This window comes from Cottoperca gobio, chromosome 8, assembly GCF_900634415.1.
Source record: "Cottoperca gobio chromosome 8, fCotGob3.1, whole genome shotgun sequence".
NCBI lineage: Eukaryota > Metazoa > Chordata > Actinopteri > Perciformes > Bovichtidae > Cottoperca > Cottoperca gobio.
In genome coordinates, this window is record NC_041362.1 from 22,860,749 (window position 1) to 22,880,245 (window position 19,497).

Below are 19,497 nucleotides of genomic sequence, written 5' to 3' on the forward strand. Positions count from 1 at the left end.
TCTCTCCTCCCCTCCCTCTCTCCTCCTCTCCCTCTCTATCTGTAGGCATTTATATAAATCTATGTTACTAACTCAGCATCCGGGGTATCATCCCCGGAGTTTTTGTCTCTCTCATGTGGCAGGTTGCCACTGTTAAAGTTTATGTCTTGATCATGAATCGTGGCTGCGCCTGCTGTCTGGTCCTGCCTGACGCCCATGTTAATATATATATATTTTTGGAGACATCCTGGATTCATCCTTTTTCTTTTTTCGATCATAACATAATTTCTGTCACATGGATGTTGTTTTTTTACTATGTTGTTTATCCTGTACACATGTAATCTATGGACAAATGTTGACTTTGGAGGATGCGGATCCTGTGGCCCCTTATTTCCATCAACCATTTTGAGAGGAGGCCCTCTCACCTGAAGGTAAGAACCCATATACAGTATTTGGAAATATGCTGTTTAACCAAAATCTCTCTCAAGTCCCCAACTTTATGGAAGTATAATACTAAATTAAAATGGGACCACCATAACGAGGATGTTCCAATGTTACAGATCCATCTTCCAGTAGGCTACAGAGGTCTGTTATAGGCCTAATTTTGACAGTATGCAACTTGTGTTTTAGTGAAATAGGGATGAATTAGAAAGCTTTTCACTCGTCCCATCAACTGCAACCGTGGTAGACATAGGGTTTCCTTTGACTTTCTATTATCTATTCTATTTATCTAGCTACAGGCATACAGTTTTTCAGCCCTTGGTTGCATGCTGTGGCGCGGATTGTTTTCCCCTGAGGTGGGCGTGGTTTTCAGAGTATGACGCGAGGCGCTTTGTCGTACTAGTGGGTGGGGCCAGTTTAATTGTGAATGTGTGACCAGTTTAATGCTGCATTCACGTGGTTCTCGTAAAGAGCAAAATGCATTAGTCTCATAATGGTTTGTTAGGAATTAATAACAAACACACATATATTTGATTTTGGATATTTCTTAAAATGACTTTTAGCCCCACTGGCAGAATAAAGAGGACAACTGGCACGTGCTGCATAATGAAGGCAGTACAATACCACAGCAAAAAACAAAGGTTAATATGTTCAGTTTTTGTTTTTTGAGGGGTTGAAGGGGTAGACTAAAAATACAATTAAAGAGTGTGATACATTTATTAAAAAATGTGGATGAATTTCCCAGCAAACACATGAAAGTATAGACTAAACCAAACACATAGCTGAACATACATTTCGTGCTACTTTCATGATCCGAGTCGCATAAGTTTTGCATGCCAACAGTGGTCATCTTTACGTTTGAATTTCACGCCGATTTGGGTCGTTTATCTCAGCGCTGACCTTATTTCCGACAGAACATGAAGGCAACACACTCTCCGCTAATCTAGTAGTAGTGAGAGACCTTCATCCCAAGGAGAGGACAGTGTTTTAAGGTGTTAAACGAGTGTTTGATTCTGTGTTCTGCACATCATGCTCAACCCCCAGAGATCTTTGTCTGAGCTGCCCAAGATGTCAGCTGCCAGTCAAGTGGAGAGAGCTGTGTTGGTAAGCTGTTTTGCTCTGCTCTGCAGCACTGCGGGCACACAGGGAGATACTGTGCTGTTTGTCTCTATGACGAGCTGCTTTACTGACTGACCCGTCAGTAAATATAACATGTGTTGGCATTTGTACATTTGTAATTGACATTTTGAAAAGAATTTAGCTAATGTCTGGACGTAAGTAACGTAGCTGCTCGTGTAGCCGCTGCTAGCCGAGAGGGACCGTAGCATCCGCGCGCTACAATACAGGTGCTGTAGCCAGGGCTCGCGCTGCTGTCAGTCATTTTGTGACGCTGTTGACAGTGGGCCTGTTCGTGTGTTAACACTTAAGACCAGATAAACTAAGCATGTGCCCGTAACAAATGATCATTTAACTGAATACCAACTGACCTCAGCTTCTCGGTAATCTTTTAATTGAAAGTCAACTCTTTCCCTGTTTTCACAGTCGGTGTTTGCCGTAAAGGGCCTTTACTTGTATGTGTTATCCCATTTGCTGCAAATCCCACGTAACAGCGTTATTTCAACAATACTAGAAGCATACATAATGTTCACTTTGAGAACTGTAATTCAACAAATTCCATGCTAAACCTCTGAAATCTGCTATCTTTCTACTGTAACTGCATGACAAAATATAAACCAGTGGCTTCCTTGAAAAACTAAAAAGCACATTAAGACCTCAAAATCATTGTGATATGCCTCGGAAAATTGTTATCAGTGATCAAAAAGTTGACATGAGTTATAGTAAATGGGCTTTATTCCAAGTGTATTATGATGTCAAAGAATATTTCTCTTTTTAAATGTTCCTGGGGTTAACCAATGGAGACCCAAAGTGCATAGTTAAATTAATATGTAAGACCATTTTTATATTTCAACTCATTTTTACAACATGCTTCTTTTCACAATAATGAAATTAACCTCATTATTATGAAATGTTGTACAACTGCAGTAATTAAATATATATACGACCTGTAGTAAACTCTGTTATTGTAGGGGAAAATGAGTGAGGAATACTGAAAAAAGAAACAGGAACGTGTTGCTTTGCGTCAGCGCTCAGACCCAAAGCAGGCCTGGAATAGTTCTGATGCAGGCTGAGGGTCTGCTGGGAAATGAATCCTCTTCCATGCATGTTTAACTCTGTAAAGTTCAAACTTTGATTCATTTGTTAACAAATGTATCACACTATTCAATTCAACACCTCTCAAACAGTTAAAACAAAGGTGCACCAAATAAACTGACACCTGAATGTACATACCTGTAGAATAAAGTGAGGTGCAAACTACAAATGACAACAACACACAAATGAAAAAAGCTGTGAACGGAGTGTGAATAGAAAAAATGTAAACTGTACAACAAGTATGAGAAGTGATAACAAAAACAGTAATAGAAGGGTTGTGTTTGACCTATGTGAAGAGAGGAGCTGTACAGACTGAGGAAAACTCTCTTCTGGTGTTCAGGGGAACGTCTTGGTGGTATCAGTCTGTAGCTGCTCCTGTATTCATCCAGACAGACATGAAGGAAGTGAGAGGTGTTGTCCACAATGCTCTGTCCTTTCTGACACCACCACCAGAGAGTCTGGTTCCAAACCCAGGACAAGCTCATCACCAAGCCTTCCTGAATGATGGAAGCTCTGCAGCATGCACATGTTGAACAACTAGAACCCCCTCAGAAAGTACCGTCAGCTCTGTGTTCCAAGCCCAGTTTACTCTGTTGTCCAGGGGGACTCTCAGGCACTTTAAGTGCTAAAAAATGTGTTACATTACATAAATAAAAGTGTTGTGTAGTGGCCGTCCCTGGTGTTAGCTCAGTAGAATACTATAATAAATATATAATCTACCTCATGAGTGCAGGCATTGGCCCATGTGACAAGGCTTTGTCCTTATCAAGGTCCAGCCCGCGGCTGTTTGCTGCTGGTTGTCCTTCTCTTTCCTGTCTGCCTTCTGCCTTTGCTGTACTATAGATTTAAAGGTTAAAAACATCCAAAATAAATCTTTTAAAAATAGAAGTCGTTAACAGTTTAATAATGTTCTATGAATACAGTATGAACGCAGGTATAAGTATAAAATATATAGTGCAGGTGTTGTTGATGTTGCTTATTGTCCCACCCCATTTCCTACTTTTTGGTAGGAGGAGGAATTCAACTGGCTGCTGAAAGAAGAAGTGCATGCTGTCCTAAAGCAGCTCCAGGACGTCCTCAAGGTAAAAGTTAAGCTTTGCTGTATTTAGGGCTGAATGATGTTGTTAAAATCATTATCACAAATTAAAGGGTCATTCCACCAATTCTACAAGTGAAGATCTGCATGCTTGTAATTGTTGGTACTGAGCCTGTGAAAACAGTCTTATAATGTCATCTGTGGGTGTGGAGGAGCTGGTCAAGTAAGGTCAAGTCTGACCTTAAACTACATTGGTAACAGAAATCCTGCCTTACAAAGTTTTTGGAATCCTTATAGTATGCAGCTATTGGACTCAATTTCCCATGATCCTTTGTGTCTAGACCCTCCCTCACTTCCTGCATCCTGATGTCACCTTTTCACATGTAGGTGTTAAACTGATAAAACCACAGGACCACACACATTCTTTTTGGCGCGCCCCCAACAGGCACACGCACCTACACACTCTCTTCCCTACACACACACACACACACACACACACACACACACACACACACACACACACACACACACTGCTTGTGTTTTTGTTGATTGTTTAGTTTTAGATGTTGTGTGTTTTGACATGTATTATCTTATTAATAAATGCTGTTTGAAATATACTTGCTGGTTTGTTTAATGTTGTACAAGAGTGAGTGCTGCCAACCTCTACTAATAAGAATTCCAAAAACCTTCAACTTTTTCTAGCTATTGATATGGTCATTGTTTTTATAGTTATTTATTTAATTATTAATAAAATTGCCCAATTTATTGTCTAGTATATGTATGAGACTGGTTAACTTTTTCCTCTGATCCAGAGCTTCTGACGAGTATATTATAATTATAATATACTTTTGACAATTATTAATTCCTTCTGATAGCTGTGTTAATGTCTTTTTGAGCTAATGCACCTACTTCATTGTTGTGCCAGTTATTATCAACCCCTATTTATGATTTTAGGAATATTAATAGTTTTATTAATATTATCATTTGTATTTATTAATAACCAGACTTGCTCATACCAGAACCCCAACATATTGGTGACGCTGGTGTGAGGCACAGCAGTGTTCCAACAACGTGGTGGTAGGGAGAGAAATGTTGATCTTACCATCAACATATGGTGAAAGTCAATAAGGGATTTTGCCCGTCCAGTCCTAGCTGTGATGGGTTTCCAGAAGGTGTCTAACACTTGTTGCTGAATTACACACCAGAAGTAGAATTATGGAGTCTGTAGAATTGCTCATCCACACCTGAAATGCGTCCACCATGTCAACTCAAAGGCCATGAACCCACAACACTGATTAAGATTAGATTCTAACAGTAAGTTTGCTCTGCCATCAACAGGAAGCATCTCGACGTTTCTCCATGGCCACGCCAGGCCTGGAGAGTCAGCTCAAACAGGAAAACTTCATCCTCGGCAGCTCAACGTAATACTCAGTTACTATGGACATTTTGAATGAAATACAATGGTTAGATTGTCTGTAGTGAAACAAGTAGGTCCAGTCTGTTCCTTAACAATGTCTTCATGTGGAGGAAATGGCTGTCAGATGCTCAGTGATGGATTGTGGGATATGCTGAGTCACTCTGACTTGAATTGATTGGTAATTTTGTTCATATTCAGATCAGGTACCCTCCTTCACACACTGTAAAGCCTCCCCTTGCAATAATCTGTCTTTCCTAATGTTCCTCGGGTGATGTTGAAATACAAATGTAATGTGTTGTTCTGCAGCATGGATCAAGTGAAGGGGGTGCTGACTCTGCAGGGAGAGGCTCTGACTCAGGCTGTGAGTTTGTCTACTTCTCATTGTGGCCTTATTCCCCTTATGTTAAATGAATCATTGTTTTAAGCTAACTGTGTCTTTTGTTGTTAATGTTTTGCTTTTTTTCACAGGACATCAACGTGAAGGTTGCAAAGAGTAGCCAAGTGTTGCACTTTCAGTTCAGAGAGGACAAGCTGTGGAAACTGCAGCAGGTACAGTATGTCCGTGTGTGATGCTACCACAACAATTCAAACCAAACTGTGAAGTTTGGTTGTAGCTGTGAGTATACTCAGATTTATTTTCTCTCATAAGGAGTTGTTACAATTTGACCGAGATAGTGTAAAACTACAAATACATTCAAATGAATGTTCCCATCAGTGGTGGTATTAACTTTACAAAGATGTATCCCTACAATGTGTTGTTTTTACTCAAATGTTGTTATTTTAAAATAAAACATCTATTGGAGAAGTTCTTCCAGCAGTTTAATCTATATATTAGTATTTCACTTTTACAGTTTATAGGCTAGTTAGTGTTCGGACATCCTCCGGGCAGATAAGTTCTCAGCTGACCGAACACTCATGTTTAGTGTTATCAACTTCACCAGGAAGTATCTCAACTGTAGTAACATAGTTGTAAATACACTATGATACATAAAAAATGTTAGATTACAGGTCATGTATCAGACGCTCTTATCTAGAGAGACTCACAGTGAACTAACTACATACATCAGTGGGATAATAACTACATAAAATGACAGAAAGCATCTTTGTGAAAAATGTATTTGACGTGAACTTGAATTTTTTTGTTTGGCCCATGTCCCACCCACTAACATGGAGTGGTTGAGATTTATGATTCATACTGCAGCCAGCCACCAGGGGGCGATCAACATGTTTTGCTTCACTTTTGGGTAACTGTGATGTTGTCCATCTTTATAAACAGTCTATGGCAGCCCTTTTCAACTGCCGTGGATTAGTTCTGTTTATAAATAAATACAATTTTGCCACAATAAATAGTTCATTTCATCAAAAATACATTTTAAAACTGAAATGTCAAGGCGCACGGACGGACAGACGAGACAGAGCAGCACAGCAGCAGTGAGAGAGCATCAGGGGGAAACGAGAAATATAAACAAATCTATCATATTGGCTCCTCTGGCACAGCAAAGCCTCTCTATCTCTCCGCTCGCCAGCTGCACAGTCCCGCTCTGAGCTGGTGTCTGTATCAGCAAAACTCTGTATAAAAAACAAACAAGGAAATGAACAAGCGGCTCTTATTACCGATTTCTTTCTCCTTGGGGGACGACCCCCAGACACCCTTGTCATTATGTATCTTTCCAAATTTGCTCCCCTATTATAAAATGTAACCAGGCACCCCATGGTGAGGAGCATAGATCAATATGTGTTGTATCTGGAGTGTATATCAAAAAGAGAAGGTAAGGCCAGAGAGAGGTCGAATGTGTCAATTTACAAAGACAGATTAACTTCAGGCTTTAGTCTGTTGGTCTGGCAAAGCACTAGCTTGTCCAACACATTCTCATGTCCTCTCCTATAATTTCTCTGATTTGTCTTCTGTCCTGTGGCTGCTCAGTAGGTCTGGGTATCGGAACTCCATACTTTTAAGGTGTCAACTGAAATAACCCAGTACCCAGGAGTATTGAAACTTCTCCAGTCGAAGGATTTCTGCATTACATCCTCTTTTTGTTACTGCTTCATATCCACATGAATTGTCAAATCTTGCCTTACTCATCCCTCTCACAGTTCCACCTCTCTCTTGTCTCTGCTGGTCCATCAGATTCAGGATGCCAGGAACCATGTGAACCAGGCCCTCGGGCTGCTTGGCAGCCGGGACGAAAGCTACCACTTTAAGACGGGGGCTGAGGTCAATAAGGTCTGTCCTCTGTCTCCTCATGGCAGCCCTGTCCTGAATATGGATCACATCCCAGTATTTGACTGTCAGTGATACTAGCGTCATGTTTCTATTGCTGCCGTAGCTCATGGATGCAGTGATGCTCCAGCTGACGAGAGCACGAAACCGCCTCACCACCCCGGCCTCCATGACGCTGCCTGAGCTGGCCACCAGTGGTCTGATGGTACAGGACATAAGACATTACACTTTACACACACACACACACACACACACACACACACTGCTTTAACACATTGAGGACCAGAGTAGGACTGACAACTGATTTTGTTAGGCAGAAGACTTCTAACAAAGATCCTCTATATGGCCAACAAAAGACGTGGATACCTATGTCCTCGTACGTTTTGTGTTGGGTTTGGGCTGTTTATCTGATCTAGGTTGTTTTCTCTCCTGAGGAGAACGTGTAAATAAAAGGATTAAACCAACATATTTTGTCCACACCACTACCCATTGTTCCAAATAGGACTAAAAGCATTCATGTTCTAATCTTCTCTAAACACAAGGTACATGTATAGTGTGTTAGGAAGTTATGTAACATTACTGTTATGTATTTACAGGAGCCCTGAAAATCTGTTTTATTTCCTGTTTCAACTTTGTCCCTGTGCACAAAGTCAGCTCCATAAAGAAATGGTCTGCCTAGTTTGTTGTAGGACAGGGGTGTCCAAACTATGGCCCGCGGGCCAACTGCGGCCCGTGGTCCATTTTTAATTGACCTGCAGCAAATTCTAAAAGTCTAATGGAATATGGCCCAGATAGAAACTTGCACTTGAATGTTTTGGTACTTCTTAGTTCTAACACAGAAACACAGTTTTGACTTGTCAGCTAACTTAAAACATCAAGTGTCAGATAAAGATTGTGCTTTAGATGTTTACTGGATTGCATGTGACAGACACCGCACAGCTGTTAATTTTTTTGCGTGGAGTTGACGATAACTTTTGCGTTACGGAAGAGCTGCTTGGTCTTAGGAGTCTAAAGGGCACAACATAATTCGAGAACGAGGACTTTACCACAGAGAATTTCAAGCTTTCCTGTGATGTCCATGCTGAATACGGGGACGCACTCCACCGTTCTGATGTGCGCTGGCTGAGTCAACTTCAATGTTGCGCACTTCCCCACTCAAATATGTGAGCAAACATTTTCTGTTAACTCTGAACAAGAGCAGATTGAGAACCTAAACGACTGACAGCCATCTCTGTGATGTCGTTCATATCTCAACCACCAAACTTACTCCTCACCTTCAGCATCCTTCAGTCCAAAGCGCAGCATCACTGCTCCCACTGAGTGCAACGCTGTTCCCATTATGGGCGAGTTAAAACATATATTACACAGTATTCATGTGAATAAGCTCAATTTTTCAATAAATTCAGTCAAATAAAGTTTCTAACGTTAGAAAATGTTAACAAGCTTGAGCTTGAGATATTTCCCCTCATTCCCCCCCTGATTTTTTCTCTAGGCAATATACCTCAAAAGTATGAGTGGCCCAGCCCTTCGTATATTTTTCTGTATGTGGCCCTCAGTGAAAAAAGATTGGACACCCCTGTTGTAGGAGAACTTGACTGTTCTTCAGAGTCCTCAACCCAATCCAACACAAACAATAAACTTGTCAGTGCATCAAAAAACACAATGTGACCTCATTTAGCATGAGGTCTCGTACTGTTATTCCATATTCCTCTTCTTACTCTTGTCTCCCTTTCTGTTTGTCTCCTTCCATCACCAGAAAATGTTCACTCCTCCCATGCCTGGGGATGTGATGGTGAACTTTTACATCAACTTAAGCAAACTGTGCCTGACTGTCTACCAGCTTCATGTGCTACCTCCAAACACCACTAAGGTTAGAACTGCGCCACTAAAGGAAGCCTCACACAGCAGCATGTGTCTGATGTTTTAATGGTCTCTCTCATCTTGGCAGAATTTCAAACCAGCTGGAAGCTCTGTGTTGCACAACCCAGGGGCAATGTTGTAAGTGTCTGTCTGTCTGTACATAAACACATTCAAGTAAATTATACATACAATGAATGCTTTTAATAATAAAAATAGTGTTATATAGGTAATATGAAGACACCCTCCATTTAATCTGTCTTTGCTGTGAACCCTATCCTCCACAGTGAGCTCAACAACAACCGGTTTGAGGTGAGCCACGTTCACAAGGTGGAGTGTGTGGTGCCTTGGCTTAATGACACGCTGGTATTCTTCACCATCTCGCTGCAACTCTGTCAGCAGCTCAAGGACAAGGTGAGTGTCTCCCCTGCAGCATGACTCTGAAAATACATTGTCACTTGATCTTAAAGTGAAATGACTTCTTAAAGCTGCACTCATCTGTATTATTGTATTACGAATAGAGATGTGAAGTGGGAGGGGCTACTGTTTCTGTAAGTGCTTTTCCTCATTCTCTATTCCCATTGTAAATGTTCCTTTGTTGCAGTTGAGAACAAGTAAAATATTATATTATATTATATATTGTAAAATAAAACTCTCAGAATTTGATGTTTCTTGTTGAAATGCATCCTGGGAATCTGCCTGCTCTAAGGGATGTAATCTTAGTTAACTTCTACCACGGACGTTTTTTTATGTCCATAGGCTTGTACCTTTTTGATAAAAAAAAATAAAAACTGATTTTTTTTTTAACTCAGTTGATCGTCTTTTGTACTGATGAAGCTCAGGAGAGATCCAAGCTGTAGCGGTGCTCCACCTTTGAGCCATGCAACTTTCTATATGGGAAAAATGAACAGAACTTTACCTTCCAGAACAAGGGGCCTCTGAAATAGCTTCTCCCACTTCACAACTCTAAACTTTAACTTAAATGCACTGTAAGGCGACCTTGGGTGTCCTGAAAGGCGCCTCTAAATAAAATGTATTATTATTATTATTATTATTAAAGAGGCGGAGAAAACAAATGTATCTAAGTCTGTCCTCCCATCCCTCCAGATATCGGTCTTCTCAAGTTTCTGGAACTACAGACCTTTCTAATCCACCTCCAGTAACCACACGTGTAAGGGAGGTTTTTATTTTTTATATATATATTTATGATGCAGTCATTCAGTTTCAAGTGTTGCATGGTTAGCTGAAGGAGCCAATCAAACCAACAGATATCAATATTCCCAGCTGTGTTAGCCCAATATTTCTGTGTGTGTGTTGCATCTCACAGCACTGACTTGAACTTCTCAATGTATGAATGAATGTGATAGTTGCTGATTTGTTATTAGAATTGTTTTAATTTATGTGTTGGAGAGTATTTATCTGGATTGTAAGCAAAGTTGTCATCTAATCTGTGTTGTGTGGAACACTAAATAAGAGGTCACAGTTCATCTTTTGGCATTCCCTTACAATATAATCGTTTCTTACATGTCAAAGTCAATTTTGTAGTCATGCACTACTAAGCCAGTGTATAATGTTTTCTGTGTCTTTGAAGGAAGATAACTCGAGTGACATCACATGTGTAATCTTTGGGTGTTTTCACTACAACTATCCCTGTTTTGCTCTGGTCTGAATCAACGGTTCTGATGGTAAACTGTAAATGTATCACTAAAAGTCATGTGAGAACATTCTCACCGCTCATTGGTTACATCGTCTGGGGCGGGAGTCAGAAAGTACGCTTGTAGTTGGGTAATATTTAACAAACTGCTGAGCACCAGACTGAGACTTCTTCCTCTCAACAGTCTCCAGTACGAGAGCGTGCACTAAACAATGCAGGTTTGAAAGGAGGTGCAAAACCACTGGAGGAATCCTCTAATCTGTGCATGTACAGTACATCCACCTATAACAGTGCTATACTTGAGTTGAAGTTTAAAGTGCTTGGTGTTGCAAAGCATGAGGGGAATGCACAGTATTGCAAAGTGAAGGGAACATTTTGGTTTGGGGGGGGGAAGTCTTATCTGTGAGGGGGTGTAATACTATTAGTAAAACATTTCCCACTGTCAACAGTTCTGGTATACAAACATTTTGGTGACAGACGATACTGAACTGTCAGTCCTTATTCACAGACAGTACAGTATCATATGTCAGAGGACCAGTTCCAATGTCCGACCCGCCACACACAAAGCTGTGAAGTTCTCCTTCAACGCTGATCACACAGGTGAAGTCCTTTAAGTATGTGACGGTTCACATCATCAAGAGGGTCATGTGAGAAATACAGTATAACACCATATCAATTCAATTAGAACAGCAATAACTTGGACGTTATTTACAAGTTGGAAACTGGTATCAGGGTGGACATTGGAGCAGGGATAATGTTTGGTTTTTGTTATTGTTTATTGCCCCACTTGGTGGAAATGACACAACTCGCATTCCCTGGATATGTCTAAACGATAAGCTACTCGTCATCTCTGTTGATGTAATCTTTGATTTTAAGTGATTGTCTGCTCTGTTTATATTTATTTCACACGTTTTGCACATATGTTGTTGATTCTCTGTGAACCAAACACTGATCCAATCATGAACAAATGACTTTATTCCAGTAAGTGTTAATCTATTTTGAAAAGCTGCCTATCATATAACATGTGGAAATGATTTATCTATCTGTGCAATAAAAATATTCTAAACCATAACCTGTCAACGTTTCACTCTGCTTCCTGCAGTGAAGCTACTTGTAAACACTTCAGTTTGTCTCCTTTGTGCATATGTGCATTTCTACCAACTATAAATGTCTAGTTGTCTAACATTGTAAAGAACATGCAGAGGTATAACTCTACTAAGTACAAGTACAGCAGCAGCATGTACCTACAGCTAAAGATTGCCCCAGTGATATATTATTACATGTTTTATTATCATATTTTGAGTAATGATGCTTGATGCAGGATTAGCATTATTTATTCAATGTTGATCACTTTGGGATTCCTCAGACATCAACCTCAGGAGTAAACCATCCAGTGTTTTAAAGTTAGGAAGATTCAATGTAATGTGTGGAATCCCTGAGAGGCAAGTGAGGAAAAAATACAATTCTGCTGATCCATTTTCAAGTCTGATCTAAAAGAATTCTCTCCTGTGTTTGACTTAAGAACAGGTGAAAAAAGGTTTTTGAGGTGGAATAAAATGTTGAGGATGATTGTTCCAAGTGTTTCCAACAAGAAGCTAAAATCACTCCATGCACCCTAAACTACATGCTGTATATTGATATGATTATACATTTCTAGCAAAAAGAAAGACTTTAGGTAGTGGTGCACTTTGAGTATTAAAATGAACACTTTGCATACCTCTCAACAAGAAATATGTAAATTAGAAATTTTAATTCTTTACCTTTTTCACTGCTAAAATAAATAAATAGAAAGACCTTCTTAAGTCGTACACAAGAGAAAAAACAATTTAGATCAGACTTAGAAAATGGATCACCAGAATGACCTTTTCTCACTTGCCCACAGGGCTTCCGTTGTTATGATTTACACTATTCCTGAAACAACCAAGGGGTGCATTTCTCCAGGGCAGAGTGCAGAGGTTAAAGTCATATCACTGAGCCCTGCACAGAATCTTGCAGGTGAATCGTCAGAGGAGGGATTTAGTTTAGAAGAGTGAACAGAACAGATGTGAAATGACATGTCTTAAAGTGGTGTCTGTATGTTGTGCTGAAACCTCTGAAACAAACATTACTCTGAGTTTTACTAAAGGAGTCGAAGACAAAAGTGCCGCAGAGCAGGGCAGCAGCAGTTTACAGCCCGGTGTGATCCAGTCAGGACGCAGCCTGTTGACCTTCAGACACATCTTTGTACTTTGCCCTCTATAAATTAACATGGTGTGATGAGAAGGAATACACCAACACATAAAATAGAGCAAAGTTGACATTTTTATTATTACTTATTACTTGTATGTTACGAAGTTAAACAAAATAGAAAAAAGAGGAAGTGACATAAATAAATCTACAGACAGCTGAGTGTTTCCAGCTCCTCAGTGGTGTCCTATCAATAAACCCCACATAGCAGTGACAGTCAAAAAGATCACGTGTGTTGTGTGATTTTCATAGCTATGACTCGTGAACAACCATTCATTCTGTGTGCAAGTCGACTAAATTTGCTTACAGACAGGTGACAGTTAAATCAAGCTTTGCCACAAAAGTCAAACTCTAAAACTTCTTCTCCATCAACCTTCACACTCCATGAGTGCAGTCACGCTGTCAGGGCTCCAGAGCCATGTTCTCTATGCCAACCTTCCGTCTCCGAGGCTGTGGAAGCACAAAGGAATCTTACTGTCATTATCACAGTGCAGAGTTCTAAATGACCTCAGTTCATTTCACTACATGCCAGGATCTCTCGCTAAGATGGTTAAACGTGTGCATCAAAGGATGCAAGGAATACATTTAGGAAAGGTCCCGTCTTGAACACATAAGGAATGAGAAGGTTGACGCGCCAAGGCGTGGTGAGGCTGTACAGCAGGGGTCGGGAACCTTTTTTGGCTGGGAGAGCCATAAAAGCCAAATATTTGTTTATGTATTTCCTTGAGAGCCATATATTTTATCAATTTGAACGCAACTTTATGCGTGCATTTTTTAAGAATAACACGTCTCCGTGTACTAATAGCGGTATCAGTGTTGCATTGAACAGGTGCTCTTTTATTAAATAAACTAAACGCTTAAGTTATTTATCTCATCTTTCAGTGTTTACTGCACGGGTGTCAAACTCAAGGCAATTATGACCTATTTAACCTCTTATGTCTGTTGGTGTTGTTTTTGTTTGTTTTTAGCGCCTTGAGATTGCTTTTAGTTTTGAAAGGCGCTTTACAAAAACAATTTATTATTTGTATTATTATTATTATTATTATTATTATTATTATTATTATTATTATTATTATTATTATTATTATTATTATATCCGGCCCGCGAGAAAATATCATATGTCTGTCATAACTGGCATCAATGCACAGCACAACCACGGGAAAAGACATTTGAGGAAGTATTTAAATGTGTGAATGAAATGAAGATATCACAGATCTCTGGGACGATGAGAGCTGGACTGTTTGTGCGACATAACGAAGCATCTCACTGTTAAACCTGCAGCTTCAGGGCCGTGTGATCACGGACATGTGTGATGCCAAGCTGCCTGTGGGAGACTCTGATGCAGAAGGAAACTTTGGTCACTACGTGTTTCCAAACACTGACAAACATCTCCACCGCTGTGTTCCCAACAGCATTCTGCTGATCAACTGAGAGTATTTGCCGACTTTGCAGCTCAGAAATTTAAATTGAACTGCTCAGCAATCCGTTTGCAGTTGACTTAAATATGTTCCATATCTTTTTGCACTTTATCCAATATGTGTATCCTGTTCAATAAATGTGGACTGTGTTTGGCCCTCGACGTAGTCCCTGTTTTTAATGTTGGCCCTCTCTGTGATTGAGTTTGACCCCCGTCTACTGCTTGCTTTGCGCAGTTTCTCCTCAGCTGTTTCGCGAAGGGCAGGGCTCCGCCCCCTACACACACACACACACACACACACACACACACACGCGCGTGTGTAAATGTGTGCGCTGTGCAGTCAGAGACAGAGCGGAGGAAAGGAGATGGGAGAACTAAAAACAAATTCGCTGCTAAATGTTTTACTTTAAAATTACACAGTATAATTGTTTATTACTTGTTAATCATGTTAAAAAATGTCAGCTCAAAATTGTCTGCGAGCCATATCGCGTCATCAAAAGAGCCATATATGGCTCGCGAGCCATAGGTTCCCGACCCCTGCTGTACAGGTTCAACACTGTGGCTCTTCTCAGCCTAAAAGCAGAATCTGACCATTTATAAAATGTTTTTGCTGTTTTGTGGCTTGTCCTTCAGCTGTGTCAAAATCACACCCTCATTCCCTCAATCACTACTCCCTGTATACAGGAGGCGATATGAGGCGGGATGCTAACCGCTTTCTTAGGAAAATGACCAAAATACAAGCCCAATGTTATTGTAATAATTATTATTATTATATGCTTATTATATGTTATATGTAACTGATCCTTTATCTGAGTGACATTTGTGCAAGTTACAATCTATTACAATCCCTAACCTAGCATTTTAGAACCTCCGGTTCCCTCGTCTCAAAGCCAATGGTTTTTTTTAATGTGTTTTTGGTTAGAAGCCAGAAATAAGTTATGTGGTTCTGTGGTTAGTTCACTAGTTTAAGAAATTTTAATTTTTAATTTCAATTCTTAAAAACAGCGGTTGCAAACATGTGGCTAAATGAGACTAGACGTTTTCACAGTGAAGACGAGTCGACCTTTATGTTAGTCGTGGTGATGTGCTGTCATGTGACCGTGCTGTAGTTTGTTTATAGCCTAACATTAGATTTTTACTTCTGGAGATTGCATTTTTCATTTGTAAAGATTATCCTGCAGAACCAAACGTAAGTATCATACACATTTGTTTGCCAGAGAGTATATTTTCTACAATAATCCAAAGGAAAAATCTCATTGTCTTTTTGTCGAGGTGATGCTAACTTTAACTCTAACCAAGCTATATAGTTTAGAGTCTAAACTGCAACGCATTGCAATGAGGGATTGTTGTACAATTGAAGGACTTAAACTGTTTTTGTTCCATTGAGGGAGTTTTTTTTACGCAATATATACATTTACACTCACATTGCAAACATTCAATTACAAATTATTGAGGGTAAATACAGCGCACTTCATAATAAATAGGGAGTGATTTCACACAGGCTTTTCCCATGTCTTTCAAACTGATAGCTCAGATTAGAAACCCTGTCCTCGTTAGTATGAAATGTCAAAACTCCACTCTTTAGAACTTTAAGTGTAAGATTGCTTTGGAGCTCTTTTCCATTCTTTCTTGGATTTTTGCCTTCGAGTTAGCACCTCACTACAACAAGTGTGTGTTTTCTTTCAGTTCTCTCATATGTGTGTTTACCCTCTCGTCATCACAGCAGCAGCAGCAGCAGCAGCGGATGAGCACCAGAATGACCATCAGCAGAATCATACCTGAAAACACCAACAGAACAACAAGTGGCTCGTGAGCAGCCAAAGGACAAGTCATCAGTGTTCAGTGGAGAACCAGACCATAATATCAAGCTCAACCTGCAGAGAAACATGTTCATGAACCTCTCAGGGGGGGTAAACAGTTTACAGTTTATGCCTTTCTGGAATGCTTCTACACAGAGTTGAGTACACATTTCTGCAAATGATCCTTGGCATTACTCCAATACTTCTACGTTAGTTCTACAATGGAGACATTGCTCTTTATCATTTTAGTATTTGAATAATATTGAATTAATACTTTATTAATATCTTATTCAACTAATTCAAATCAAATGTATTTATATAGCCCAATATCACAAATGACACATTTGTCTCAGTGTGCTTTACAGACTGTACAGGATAAGACACCCTCTGTCCTTAGACCCTTGCACCACACAAGGAAAAACTTCCTAAAAGAAACCCCATAATTAAAGGGGGGAAAATGGTCTTATTTTATTTGCCTCATTGCAGTCCTGAAAAGTTTGTGCTGTATGAATAAAGTTTATTTTTGTTATTAACTGTTATTGTACAGTGCTCTATGGCAAGGGTCACTAACAGGTGGACGGCGGTCCGAGTCCGGACCCAGACGCCGACCTATACGGACCCGGACCGGTACTTCTATTTTTACGGCGCATTTTATTTTATTTTTTTAGCTTTGCACATTCACATTCGCTCTGCTCTGTATCACAAAGGTTGGCGCTTTGCACACACACACACACACACACACACACACTGAATAATACAGACAGATGAGAGGCGAGTGACAGACGGAAAGACGAGTTAGCGATACAGGGAGAGAAGACGGAGAAAGGGAGAGAAACACTGACGAAGAGACTAGTGAGTGGCAGACAGGGAGAGAAAAATAACTACTCATGGCGCTCTCCAAGAAGAGAAAAGTCAACAGAGCTTTCAACCCAGAATGGACAGACTCATTCATGTTCATCCTTCCCCATTTGACTGCCTTTGTTTAAGCAATGATAAGCATCTGATATGATAAACTGAAGGACGTTATGTTTGCATCCTAAATTACCAATGGAATATTGCTGCAGTGGAAATCCCAGACTCCAGCAGGTGAGGGAGAAGTAAGCAGAACTCTTTCTTAAGTGAAAGTAGCAACACCACAGTGTACAAATACAGTTACTTAAGTAAGATTTTAAATGTAGGACTTTTACTTTACGTCACAAAGTATAAAAGTATTAACATTAAAATATAGGTCCTACTTTAAGTACCAAAATAATAGTACTCACCCATTTCAGAATAATATATATTTTATTATTGGATTATAATTATTGTTGGATTAATGAGTTCATCACTTTAATGTTGCAGCTGGTAAAAGTGGAGTTCATTTTAATTACTTTATATAAAGCAAGCTTAACCTTTGAATAATATATATAATCATTTATTAGTTAATGATATTTTGTATTCAAAATTCTAAATCTGTAAAGTATCTAAAGTTTTCAGATAAAGGTAGGCGAGTAAATATTACAAAAAGATGTATTGGTGAATGTAAACTTTTCATTGCTTTCTATATTTCGCATTTTCCTTCATTAAAAAAAAGGTTTATGACTATGGAAATATGTAATATAAATCATTCAAACATATTTGCCTCTACAAACCATTTCTTTCACCGCCACTCACCAATGAAGATGAAGAAGACTGCAAAAGAGGCGATGTCCCAGTCAGACTGGAAGAGTTTGCTCTGCAGTCTGGAAACCACGTGGCTGAACTGATCCTCCAACTCCTGCTGCAGGCTTCTCTGCTCCATCGCTGCGTGTGCACACTAACACACAGAGCAACACACAGAGCACCACACAGAGCACCACACAGAGCAACACACAGAGCACCGCACAGCGCAATGCACAGAGCAACACACAGAGCAACACACAGAGCAACACGCAGGGCACCGTGTCAGGCTGAGCTCAAACTGCACACTTCATGCCACATAGTTAACAAGTATCGTATTAATGATCATTTACAGAAAAAGGAGGGAATTCAATTAATATTTTAATGTCAATCTGTTTGTACACTGATGTACAAAATATATACAAGAGATAAAGTTGAGAAATATTACAGTAGTATATCAGAGAGTGTCTTACAGTAAATGTGGAATTCTGGATTTATTGTTCAATGCTTTATGGGATTTTTGCTAAATGTGGTTTGACATAAAACATTGATTATCATAGATACTGGGGTAAAATATATTTACAGTTGATTGCAATTAAAAAGACATGGAAAAGACAGCAGCTATGTGGTAGAAAAAACAAATGAATGCATGAGCAGTGATTATATAAACAAGTTGAAAAGAGAACAGTAATGAGGCCACAATGGATATAAGAAGTTTAGCCTCTCAGGTGTTGTGTTGACTGGTAACCTGAGGCCTGTAATAAGCGGTAGTTTCAACCCAGGGTTTCTCAGAGCACACTGTAGTGTTAGACAAACAGGAAGAAGTTAAACACATAGTCCAGACTAAAAGCAGCCAAGCAGCTGCCATATGTAGGAAGAATAGTAGGAAATAAAATCCCTGAATGTGTGACAGGTTTATAACATCACTATCTCGGGCATGAGGAGATCTGACTAACTTTTAGACCTGAATGTGTGTATTCCATTGAATCTATGTAATGAGCATAAGTTACCGTGGCGATCTGTAAACCCAGGGTGAGCCGTAAAGTTACCTCGCTCACACATCCTGCTGAGTAGGACAGGCCTCATTACACATCAATAGTACATTAGTCATAGTATAGGTTAGTAGCCTATTTCATTGACTCAGAAGCTTTTAAAGAGGAACTTTTATCCCACATATATAATTTTAATGTACAAAGAGAAACGTTATTTAGCCGTTATTGGGAGCAGCAGGTTACTCACCTGTAGACGGAGGTGCTTGTTTGAGTCTTTCCTTCCAGGTACAAAGGTCTATAAGATCAGCTGACTGATGTGTTCACGCCCTGGTTCACACTGACTGCTCTCTCCAGTACTGACGCTGTGTCAGGGTTGCCATGAGACGGACTGACATATCCTCGTAGAGTCACAACAGCAGCTCCAACTATGTCCGCTTCTGTTAACTTCGTGTGAAGCAACATTTCTGCCAGGGAAAAATAAATAACTGAGAAGTTAGTTATGATACAAATAAACATATTCAGAACAACCTTTTGATTTACTATCACATAATTTGAACTTATTATGAAATAAAAAGTCAAAATTACATGTCAAAACATGGCCATCTATCA

At 39.7% G+C, this 19,497-nt stretch overlaps 2 protein-coding genes across 2 annotated transcripts; one reads left to right on the top strand and one right to left on the bottom strand.

Annotated features, from left to right (window-relative positions):
• Positions 1-1,311: 1,311 nt before the first annotated feature.
• On the top strand, positions 1,312-11,885 carry rogdi (rogdi atypical leucine zipper). Its single transcript, XM_029438430.1, has 11 exons — positions 1,312-1,524; positions 3,642-3,713; positions 5,006-5,088; positions 5,391-5,445; positions 5,553-5,633; positions 7,213-7,308; positions 7,412-7,510; positions 9,062-9,175; positions 9,254-9,303; positions 9,450-9,576; positions 10,270-11,885. The coding sequence occupies exons 1-11, from the start codon at positions 1,450-1,452 to the stop codon at positions 10,309-10,311; spliced, it is 894 nt and encodes a 297-aa protein (XP_029294290.1). The 5' UTR covers positions 1,312-1,449; the 3' UTR covers positions 10,312-11,885.
• Positions 11,886-13,140: 1,255 nt separating this feature from the next.
• smim22 (small integral membrane protein 22) lies at positions 13,141-19,288 on the bottom strand. The gene is made up of 4 exons (XM_029438350.1): positions 19,136-19,288; positions 17,912-18,053; positions 16,167-16,237; positions 13,141-13,492 (listed from the first exon to the last, which is right to left on the bottom strand). The coding sequence occupies exons 2-4, from the start codon at positions 18,036-18,038 to the stop codon at positions 13,445-13,447; spliced, it is 246 nt and encodes an 81-aa protein (XP_029294210.1). The 5' UTR covers positions 18,039-18,053; positions 19,136-19,288; the 3' UTR covers positions 13,141-13,444.
• Between the last annotated feature and the right edge of the window lie 209 nt (positions 19,289-19,497).